General features: G+C 33.1%; 1 protein-coding gene across 1 annotated transcript in view; it reads left to right on the top strand.

Moving 5' to 3' along the window:
• The first annotated feature begins 1,053 nt into the window (after positions 1-1,053).
• LOC131854054 (neprilysin-4-like) overlaps positions 1,054-12,037 on the top strand; it is an 80,102-nt gene continuing 69,118 nt past the window's right edge. Inside the window, exon 1 of the mRNA XM_059205177.1 lies at positions 1,054-1,395. Coding sequence (XP_059061160.1) covers positions 1,384-1,395 — 12 coding nt within the window. The 5' untranslated portion in view covers positions 1,054-1,383. The remainder of the gene's footprint in view (positions 1,396-12,037) is intronic.

The following is a 12,037-nucleotide window of genomic DNA, read 5'->3' as shown; positions in this document are numbered from 1 at the left end:
GCATCAGTTAATAAGGCAAGCCGTAATCATGAGTATCGCCTTCTGAATATACTTATTATATTATGTAACTAAAAGAACAATAACCAAATGTTTTGGTACTGTGACAATATTATTTATATTTTACCAGAGGTAGACTGTAAAAAGTATTCAGCTTGGGTACATACCTCCACAGAACAGAAATACTTTTTTGATCTATGGTGTACCTCTGTCTTATCTATATAAGCCTCCAAGCAGCGTGTTTCGGTTATAGGGTCATATTAGGCAGTGAAATTACCATACAGGATAAAAGGCACGACATCTTAGTCCTCTGAAATGGCGGGAGTCATATGATAACGTGATGTCCGTAGTGCTGTACATATATATCACAGATAATATAATAGATGTATATGTATAGGCAACGGTTACCATTTAGCGTAAAGTGGGCCATCAGTTTGTTACCAATTACATAAAAAGTTTGATTGAAATATTGACCCCAATTTTTTTCCTATTCCAATTCTCACAGTATTCTCAAAATAAGTTTGTAGTGTGGGTTTTTTATTCAAATATACTTACTTTTAAGCACTTTTGAATAGTAATCACTTATTTTTAAATCTACCGCTCGTTTGGAAAGATGTCTCATCCACAGAAAAAAGAACATTACAAGAAGAACGAGGAAGAAACTTGTGAGTTGCTCTTTTAAATAATTGTTGCAACTTTACATTATTAAGTCGAAATGTATGTAATAAATTTACCTAATAAGTACCTTGTACAAACAATTACTCCCATGTTTATTAATATTTGTATCGTATAAGAATAACAGGACCATTGGAAGTAAGATGTTGTTTTAAATCGCTAGTACCACTGGCGCCATTGAAGTTACTAATGGCCTTTCTATAATTATTGCCTAAATTAATTATTCCGTGTCTAAGCAAAAAATTTGCAATATCAAGTGAAACGACGCATAGAGACATTGCGGTGGCGGTTTCAGCATGCTTCTGTCGGCCACCTTTGGCCTACCTTCACCTTCGTCGTTGCATCGCTCGCTGGTTGTTAGATTGGGTCGTTGCTCGCTGCTCGCTGCACGAAGCAAAACCGGCGCTCTGGTTGTATCCGCCGCCATTGTCGCACAGCCGCAGTTCACGCATGCGCGGATGCGTTTGGTTTGCGCGCGAAAATAATATTATTTTTATTTTCGTTTAATATATTGACTGAAAGATAATTCCAGGGCTGTAAAACTTAATTTAAAAAAATAAAGGAAAGGTAACATTCAATTCGCGAATTTAATAGTGACCGTTCTTTTTTTTAAATTAGTAAATGGTAAATAAGAAATTTTATTATTTTGGACTGTTATAATTATTTTTATAAGTGATTTGTGTGTTTCTGAAGAAAGAAAGTTGTACTGAAATGAAGTACAAGGTAAGTGAATATATTATTAATTGAGATTGAGATTTTTAATTGACTGTTTTTGTCATCATGCATTATTCCGTGTATTCTATTGTAAAAATATACCTTCCAAATACATGATATTAGGTGTGATTACTAAAAACTACTACTCCTACTAGATGACCCTATGTTTATTAAGTGCCAAGTATTTAGATGGCTCTATTGTTTATTTGCACTGTTGGCCCTATATTAAAGAACCATAACAAATTTATAACGCTGAAGATGAGAGAACGAAAAATTGTTTCAGGGTGGGTGGGAGTCGTTTAAAAAAAACGTGGAAAATGAAAAACACGAAAAATAAATTATACAGTTTATTTGTCGTTTTTCATCTTATTTTTATATTACACTGAATCAGAAAATAAGCCACTCCCATTGTCAAAGAATTTACAAAATAAACACAATGCTTCTAGCCTTAATTTCTTCTTTAATTATGTAAACAAGTTTTGTAGTACCTTTTGTTGGAAGATTTATTAAAATGCTGTTTTTTACCTACAATGCCTATATCGTCGCGAGAAATAGGACATGTTATTTTTATAATAAATTAATTCGTCTTATAGGAATATTTATTTGCTCTATAATATGGTAATGAGTATACGTCTCATTTTCCTTTTGATTCCGCGATCTGTTTATTTGCTTTCAAGATATAGAGATAGAGATAGAGATAATGAAGGTAGTTGTAAAAAATATTTTTATTATGAAATGTAGCAATAATGAATATGTATGTTATTGCTTTAAGTACATTTATTATTCTTGTAATATTATTGCAATAAACATATTTACGTATTTAGTTACGATTTCAAGAGCTAATAAGCTACCAGGTATATGACGTCTAACCAAAGATAGGCTTTGTAAAAAGTATTACAAATCTGTGTCTTACCCTTTTGCAGCCGCAAAGCAGCTCTGTAAATGCTGTGTTTAGTGGAATGTTGAGCTATGACAGTGAAATTACACGGTGCAAAAGAAAAACATCCACGTGGTTCCCCCTGGAAACCATCATGATAAACTAATAGTGAATTTACCACGATGTGGTGACTGATCTGACCTTGTCCTCATTTTATCATCCTCCACTGGTGCCCCGCCAGCGTAAACCGTTAGCGCAGGGTGCACCATATCATTATCATAAATAAGAGGATACAAAAACATCTTAGTCCTTCGAAATGGCAATGCATGAGTTATGATGACAAGCTCACATACTGATGTATATTTTTTCGGATTACTCTAATGCTATTGGCCGCAGCTGGCCTTTACAGCTTCAGCGGACGATAGAGGACGAGTGCAGATGGCACTGCGGAAGGACTTATGGAGTGGCTGAAGGCCAACTCCCGCCGGATCGATATGACTTTAGTCTGAGGGTACCGCTAGGGTTTCGAACCTCGGCTCAGGCCGTCGTAATTTCGATCCCCGTTTGAATTGGACGGGGGATCGATCGGAGGGGTGATGTGATGGCCGTAGGGTTCTTCTTATATACATGATAATTACCACTTACCACCACTGTCACCACTACAAGCTCGTTTGCTATTCCAGTTTTAAAAAACTGGCGATCTCGATCGTCTAGCGGTTTAGTACACCGCCTTGCTTCCGATTGGTACGGGTTCGATTTCTCGCAATTTACAAACATTTGTTTTATGAGTGTCATTGTTTGTATGGTCTGGGTATTTTGTATAGAAATATTCATACACATGAATATAAAAATTTGTACCGTGGGAGGAGTCGAATCTGCGACTACATTCACAGTGCTTATATTAAACTTATTTTAACAAAAGTTTGCGTTAATTTATCCCCTTAGGGGTGGAATTTATCAAAATGCTTTCTTAGGCGATGCTTACGTCATAGTAGCTTTATGCATGCAAAATTTTCGCCCGATCGGTTTAAAATTGACAGTTTCATATAAATTTTCATCCCCTATTTTATCCCTTTGAGGTAGAATTAATCAAAATCCTTTCTTAGCGGATGCCTACGTCATAACATCTACATGCATGCCAAATTTCAGCCCGATCCGTCCAGTGGTTTGGGCTGTGCGTTGATAGATCACTACGTCAGTCACCTTTGAGTTATATATATTTAGATATAAATATATACAAATATACATACATTAATAATTAAGAAGATGAATACCACCAGCACCCGATACGATAGAATTTCGTCTAATAAGGTTTCGATGTTTTGTTTAACTCCATATTTAATGCTACGTTTACATTCAGCCGCTTCCCCTGCCACTCGCGCTGCCGGAAATATTGCCGGGCGACAACTGAGCGAGAGGGCTGAATGTAAAAACACGCTGCCACTCGCGCTGCCAGTCCTTTGACTCGCGCATGAAAAACCGACAATCGAGGGAGCGCCGGGCAGCGCGAGTGGCAGCGCCAATGACATGGGAAGTGTTTCCTCTCGTGTTTACACTCTCGCGTTGCTCACTTCCCTGCCCACTCGGGCTGAGTGTAAATTGGGCATAAGATATTCACATCCTGTTATTATTAAAATAATTATACAAGTTCCATTTCGTGTTATAATTGCCTCTTATTATATAAGTACCCAGATCTATTTTAAGTCCATATCATATACCTCGAGTATTTACTATTTTGACTCTAATGAAGTAGTGGCGCCTGGGAGGTTGTATCATATATATATATATTACTAGCTGCTCCCACGATATCGTCCGCGTTGGTTTAACTATATTTTTCTAAAATAAAAGAAGCCTAAGTTCTCCTTATTACATCAGATACCTGCCAAAAAAAGTCCCGTCAAAATCGGTCCAACGATTCCGGAGATTAGCCGGAACAAACAAACAAACAGACAGACAGACAGACAGAGAGACATAGAAAAATTGTAAAAAATGAAATTTTGTAGTATGTACCGTATTTGTATACACATGCATATTGTAAAAAACAGTTATTTCAAAATTACAAATAGACATTACAATTTTATTTATATGTATAATAAATGTATAGATTAGCTGTCCTGGCAAACTTTGTTTTGTTGCCCTTATTTTTTCAATTCGGCATTAAAAAATACATACAACCCTAATTTTTCAACCTTCAATTCATTTTTTAATAGCGATATTAATTTCTATGACAAAACACCGTTTGCCAGGTCAGCTAATATGGACTATATATTATTAAAAATAAAAAAGTAAATACTTGAGAGTGAGATTATTGTAGCCGTGTGAAATTGGGACGGATCGCTAGTAAAGAATAAACAGTACATCCAAATCTACAAAGCCTATGGCGTCAATGCACACGGATATAGCCGTGAGAAATATTTTATCTCATCCTTGTTATGTGAAAATGTATATATAATTTTATATACACCTAAACTGCGTTCAATATCATTAAAAATAAACCGGCCGGGCGCGAATTGTGTTTCTTAAATAAGAATGGGTGTAATTAAAAATAATAGAGATCTTGCATCCGTGACATAACGTAAAACGTAATGGTATTTTTTAGAATAGAATAGAATAGAATAAGAATAGAAAATCATTTATTCAAATAAACTTACATTGAAGCACTTTTGAATAGTCAAAACATTTTTTTTTTTTAATCTACCGCTCATTCGGAATGCTGTCTCATCACAAGAAGAACAAGCAAGAAACTTGTGTGTTGCTCTTTTAAATAATTTATTCTTACTTACAATTTAAGTTTAAGTGTGTGAATACAATTTAGGATACGTTAAAATAGAACAGTAAAGGGCAGATAATTCATTTATGACAATATTAATTTTATTTAGATTCGCGATCTATTATACTTTTATAAATACTCTCTTCGCAAAGTTTTTTTTATTAATATGTTTTATGGCTCTGGATACAAGTGTCTGGAAGAGATTGGATTAGCGATAGACTGCCTTTTGTACTTATCTATATCTACATATAGACAAAATTGGAGTATCTGTTTGTAGTATTGAAATAACCGTTTTTTACTACATGCATATGAATATAAATACGGTACATACACCAAAATAACATTTTATACAATTTTTGCCTGTCTGTCTGTCTGTCTGTATGTTTCGGATAATCTCTGAAATGGCTGGACCGATTTTGACGGGACTTTTTTTGGCAGGTAGCTGATGTAATATGGAGTAACTTCGGCAATTTTTATTTTAGAAAAATTAAGTTAAACTCCACACGGACGAAGTCGCAGGATCAAATAGTATATATATACCTTTACCTATACAATACTAATTCATATACTGGTCTTATAATTACATACAATCACCAAACAATTGTAAGGCGAACGAAAATCGCTCTCATGATTATTAGGGAATACAATACACGAAAATATTTGCGAAAGTTATTAATAACTTGTCATCGCGGCCATTGTTCAATGAAACCCTATTTATAAATAATTTATAGTAATTATTCTGTGTATTAATTATAAGCTTATTGAATGATTAATACCGCCTTCGGAGTTGACTTCATAATTATGTAATTATAGTTCTCTAATTTCAATTATTATTAATAATAATAATAATTAAATTCTATAGCTCTTAGATTCTGCCCGCATTGTACGCCGGTTTCTCTCCCTGGGGCCCTGAACTCCGGCCGACTGTGCTTCTGCCGGGGGTAATTTGCCATCTCCTCTCCTTAAGAAGGGAGATTTTTTTTTGGAAGTTAGGAATAATAATAATCTCAAGACAATTTACACAGCGCCATCTAGACCCAAGTTAAACTGGCTGAAACTTGTGTTATAGGTACTAGATAACTGATACAAATACATAGACTTTTTTTCGTAAATACATACATATTAAATATAGATAACACCCAGACCGATACAAACAATCATACTCATGAATACAAATGTTTGTGCCGTGCGAGAATCGAACCCACGACCTTCGGACGTAAAGCGGTGTGCTAAACCGCTAGACCACCGAGGTCGTCGTCGTCAATTACTGTAATAATATCAATCTTGAATTCACACAGCACCATGTAGTACCAAGCAAAGCAGAGCTTGTGTTATGGGTATTAGACAACTAATTAAATATAAAGACAAGACGTTTTTTGTAAATAAGTAAATGCATAGATTATGTTTATAGAAAAAAATTAAAATTTGTAATACTGACAATATTATCTGATTGCACTATAATATATCTTTGTTAATGTGTATTTTATTTAAAATAACATTTATTTTAAAGAGCAACACGCAAGTTTCTTGCTCATTCTTCTTGTGATGAGTCTCCGTTCCGAATGAATGGTAGAATAAAAATATGACTATTTAAAACTGATTATATTAAGTTTATTTCTATTTATATTTGCTTTTTTTGGAGCCGATTTCCTTTTTGCCGTTACACAGGTAATCTTAATCGTAATAATATTATATACGCGAAAGTTTGTGAGTATGGATGTTTGTTACTCTTACGCAAAAACTACGGAACAGATTTTGATGAAACTTTACAGTATAATAGCTTTTGCATCAGAATAACAAATAGGCTATATATTTTATTGAAATTTAACGCGGGCACAGCTAGTATTTTATAGTTTTTATTGTATTTTTGTTTCGGGCGTATGATAGTGAATCCAAGTTAGCTGATGGTACGGGAACCGGGATATAATCACCATAGATTAATGTAATATAAATATCTATATTATAGATCATAAGTCAGGTTAAGTTGCCATTTTGGTTTTGTAGGTATGTTTACATAAGAACAAATTTAACACGTATATTTGGTTACACAAGAAACCTATAAGAAGCAAGATAACATTAGTCGGTGTTATTATTTAGTTATATCCGTTGCAGAAATAATTATAATCATCTAATTTGATTATGTTTGATAAAATTTTTCTATATATATTATGTACGTATTTATATCAGTAGTCTATTACCCATAACACAAGCTCTGCTTACCGTGGAACTAGATGACGCTGTGTTAATTGTCCAAGGTTATTTATTTATTATTTATAATTTAAGCAATTTTCATAGTTTAAATACAACCTTGACACTATTATCTAAACAAAAATAGCGTCAATTTCAGAGCTATCTTCTGTTAGCGAGTATTTCAATTTGCCAAATTTACCGCTATGCAATTTCATTTTTTAAGAACTTGTTTTTTTTTTTAATAAAAATAGAACCGAGGAAAAGAAATTCTGCTTAAAGACGCTGCACTGAATACAAAGTGGTCGTTTTAAGAGAGTGCCTTGACTTATCAACCTAATCTGTGTTATTTATCACCGATTCTCAGATTTAATGTCCCCGATAAACCCAAAAATACCTAAGTGTGTTGCGTACTTTAAATATTTACTAATAAATTACCCGAAACACTGACCTCTGCAAAAAAATTGTTTCACCAAAAGTTATTGTTGTTTTTTTTTACGTGAACATTGCGTAATGTGTTAGGCGGATAATCAATTTTATTGGTATGCTACAAATTATATAAAACTAACTGTGCCCGCTATTTTGTCCGCGTGAAATAGACAACAAATGATGAATTTCCATGCAAACTTACATCTCCTATTTTATTTTACCCCCTTAAGAACGAAATTTTTACAAACTTTGAATTTCATATTGAATTAAATAATAAGTTTCAAGCTTGTAGTTTTAAAAATGATGATACTATAAAAAGGTAATTGTAGCAGTATAAAAAGGTCCTAAGTTCATCAGGATGCATGACTCAAAAAGGGAAGTGCTGTTTTTCAGTTATAACCTATTTCATTTAATTATACATGATTTTTTTTGTGGAATTATACCAAATCAGTACCTATTAACAAACATGGTGTAAATTAATTTACAAGTACTATTTGTATTCATTTTGATACGATATTAATTGTTATTATTATCGTACATTTTAATTTTTTTTACACATTATATGTAACGAAATATTTAAAATTATGAAACATTTCTTGAACAAAAATGGCGTTCGATTTGTATAAAATAATTCCTTGACAGGACTTATCTGATTGTTCAAGTACTTTAACTTGAACCATCAGATAAATCCTGAAGTTCAAACTCTTGCCACTGTAAATATAACGATAAATAAAAGATATCCAGTCAAAAGTAACGGTACATATAAGTTTGTTTCGTACAATGAAAAATCGTTCATACATTTCCTTTCGAGAGTTTAAGCAAATCTGCTTTATTTATATTTAAAGCGATCACCGGTAAATGTAACAATGGACGACTCTAAATTCCTTTGTGGCATTTAAATAATGATACAATAAAAAAAAAATGAATACACTTTTTAAAATGAGAAGGCAATAAACTCAAGTGCCAGCTGAAACCTAACTGTATAATATGATCCTTTATCAATCGAATTTGGTCCCGTTTTAATTTATACCGATTACACGAGTATCCGTTACTGCGATTTTGAACAGACATTATTCATTGTCTGGTACGACATACATCACCCTTTAAAACTGACAAGTGCCCGTGGGTCGTTGACATTACATGAAGTGGTGACACCTCCTTTTTAACAATGGGTATTTTGGTACAGTTACTTTTTATTCCATTCTTGTTATGTATCTACCGCATTTATAGGAGACGCTTGTCTATGTTAACTGACCTACTGTGATCAGTAGAGATAACGTGATCGATTCTCTTGTTTGGTGACAATCAACTCAAAGGGTACAATAAACTTTGGTATTTGAATTTGGATGTGATTTTTTGTTAATACATAAAATAACAGTTATTATATTACAATGGTAAATATAGTTTGATTGATGACTTCACAGAATATATTGGCCGTTGTTTTTGCATATCAATGTTATATAATATATGTAGATAAACACCAATTATTCCTCTGTCTAATGTATCGTCAATAGTCTGGGAGAATTAGAAACAAAAATAATCTTTATATAAGGACTTTTGAATAGTCACATTCTACTACTCATTCGGAACGCAGACTCATCACAAGAAGAACGAATAAGAGAAAGAATAAGAGCTGAGTTTCTTGTCATTTCTTCTTAGCTCGAAAGCACTCTGTAATAGAACTACATGAATAAAAATATGTAGATTTTAATTTATTTGAAAAATAAAAAGAATACTTATAGTATATGTATAAGTTCACGAACAGCACATTTCTCTCCTTGTATCCCTACTTTCATAGACTTCCCTCTTAGCTTACACTATCTGTATTTAATTTCGTTTATGCAAGCTTAAACAGTGTGCAAAATATTGCAGTGCGTTTTAGGCGCGGCTGGTAAAAGCTTACGTTCTTGCGTAATAGATGCGCGTGCGCATCCACATTATATGTTTATTACCGCGTTATTAAATTGAATTGTATTGCATACACAGTTAGTATTCACCGCGGAAGCAAATGTAAAATTTAATTCTCACAGGTATCCATTAATTTATTCATACGGATGATTATTACTGATTTATAAAATCTATAAACTTGTACTACTGATAAAATATCATGATTTTTATATAATTGGTAAGGAAAATAAATTGATGAAGAAAACCTATCCAATCGAAATGTGATAACAGTCGCTTGTATATACTAGATGAATTGGAAAAAATATTTATTATAGTTTTAAAAAAGTAGAGGTTTTTGTGTATTTTTAAATTTGAATCATTAAAAAAAAAACAATTATAAAAATTGTGGTGCAACTACCGTTATCACTTTATTCTATTCTCATACCTATTGATTGTACACATAAAATTTCATAAGAATCAGTCAAGCCGTTTCGGAGGAGTTTTGGTATAGACACTATGATAATTATATATATTAGATATAACTTAGATGGTACCTACTAGTTACCATAACTGACGACAAAAATATATTTTTTTTTTATTATTCCTCATTCAAAATACATACTACCCTGTATTTTCACTATTTTGTCATCAACCCCTATTATTTAATAGCGATATACATTTATACGGCAAAACAATGTTTTCCGCGTCGTCTGGTTATTATTATAGATGTTTCTAGCCAAATGATTGTAACATCTGTAATTATTTGTATAGAAATTGACATTAATCGTTTCAGCCTTGCCTCGTTATCGGCATCCGCGGGTCATGGTGACCCAGCACTTAGTTATCATCGACTCAAACTATCATCTATTCAGTAATAAACTCTCAGTAATAAATTACATTGTATTTTTTATATACCACATATACATATATATCACGCATGCCGTGCGTGGAATCGAACCTGCGACCATCGGACGTAAAGCGGTGTGCTAGACCGCTAGACCACCGAGGTCGACAAATAAATAAATAATTATGTATTTTCGATTTGAATAATTTATAGACATAAGAGGTTGTGAGATATAATACACAGACAGACGCACATCCTTACTCGTATAGATACAGGCTTGTCTAGCGTGGCTTCTATAAGATATAACTCAAGTAATTTAATGGACACGCAATGTTTTCACTTGTAAACATACGTATTAAAGTTAATGTAAACTGCGAAATCCATATTGTGAAACGAATTATTCAACCTCATCTTTACACATCCCTTACAGGTCAAACAAACAACAAAAACCAGGTTGTTGTTGTAATTTTTTTTATCTAATCTGTATTGTAAGTCAATATTGTAAAAAGTGCTATTTCATAAGAAATTCCAATTAGAATTGGGTTTGAATTGGGATTTCGTGTGAAAAAGTACTTCTTTAGCCATAAATTTTACATTTATGCCTATTTTTTTTTATTTATTTACGCGTTTTTTTATATAACGAATCAAGAATACGGCACATCTAATGGTAAACGGTTATCGTAGTCTATGGACGCTTCAAACACGGGTTGGTCACAGGCGAATTGTCGATCTTTAGGAAATCTTAATATATATATTCTTGAAAAACTATTTTTCCGAACTATTCTAACGCTATTGGCCGCAGCTGGCCTTTACAGCTTCACCGAACGATAGAGGTTGAGTGCAGATGGCACTCCAATACGCTGAAGGACTTATGTATAAGAACAAGGTCAACTCCTGCCTAACAAAAAAATGTTAATTAAGTTAATAAGTTAACTATTCCTATGTTATTAATATGACAATGACCATAGGAATGAAACAAGTAATATGTAAAGGGGTTTTATTGCATTCTTAATATTTATGCGATTACAAACAACGTTACATGAAAATAGAATAAAAAAAATACGTTTGACATAGTTGTTTGTTTTAAAAAAAATAACACAATGAATAAATAGTTACATTTTAAAAAGTCTTACACTTCCAAATTCGACGCGGATGGAGCCGCAAGCACAGTTAGTTGAGTTTTTAATTAATTAATTGGCTTGACTTTTACAAGGATGATGATTTCAATCAAAGCCAGGTTAAATAATAAAATCTGCACTGTAACTAGTCATTACAGCTTTATATTTCCTGGAGTGCTTAGATCCCTTTCAGACTAGCAGACTCGTTCGTTGGACGTTTGTGTAGCGTAGATGCTGCAACTACACGTGACAGTAGCATTTCAAGCTTAATATGGTTGATTAACCCATAGATAATAGAATATTACATAATACAGGATATATATATATATATTATAATAGTACAGTGGAATAGTAGTAAATACGGAATAGTACAACTGTCTTCGCTAACGGAGGATGATAGAATGACCATGAGGTCAGATCAGTTAGCCCATCGTGACAAATTATCACTATAGTTTCCAGGGTGGACATGGACGTGGACGTCAACCTGATATAGTATATTGCTAGCGATGGGGTTATTAGTCGACAAAAAAGAAAATAAC

The sequence above is a fragment of the Achroia grisella genome, unplaced genomic scaffold (assembly GCF_030625045.1).
Source record: "Achroia grisella isolate CSIRO2021 unplaced genomic scaffold, CSIRO_AGI_Agris_v1 utg947, whole genome shotgun sequence".
Taxonomy (NCBI): domain Eukaryota; kingdom Metazoa; phylum Arthropoda; class Insecta; order Lepidoptera; family Pyralidae; genus Achroia; species Achroia grisella.
This window is presented reverse-complemented; position numbering and strand designations above follow the sequence as displayed.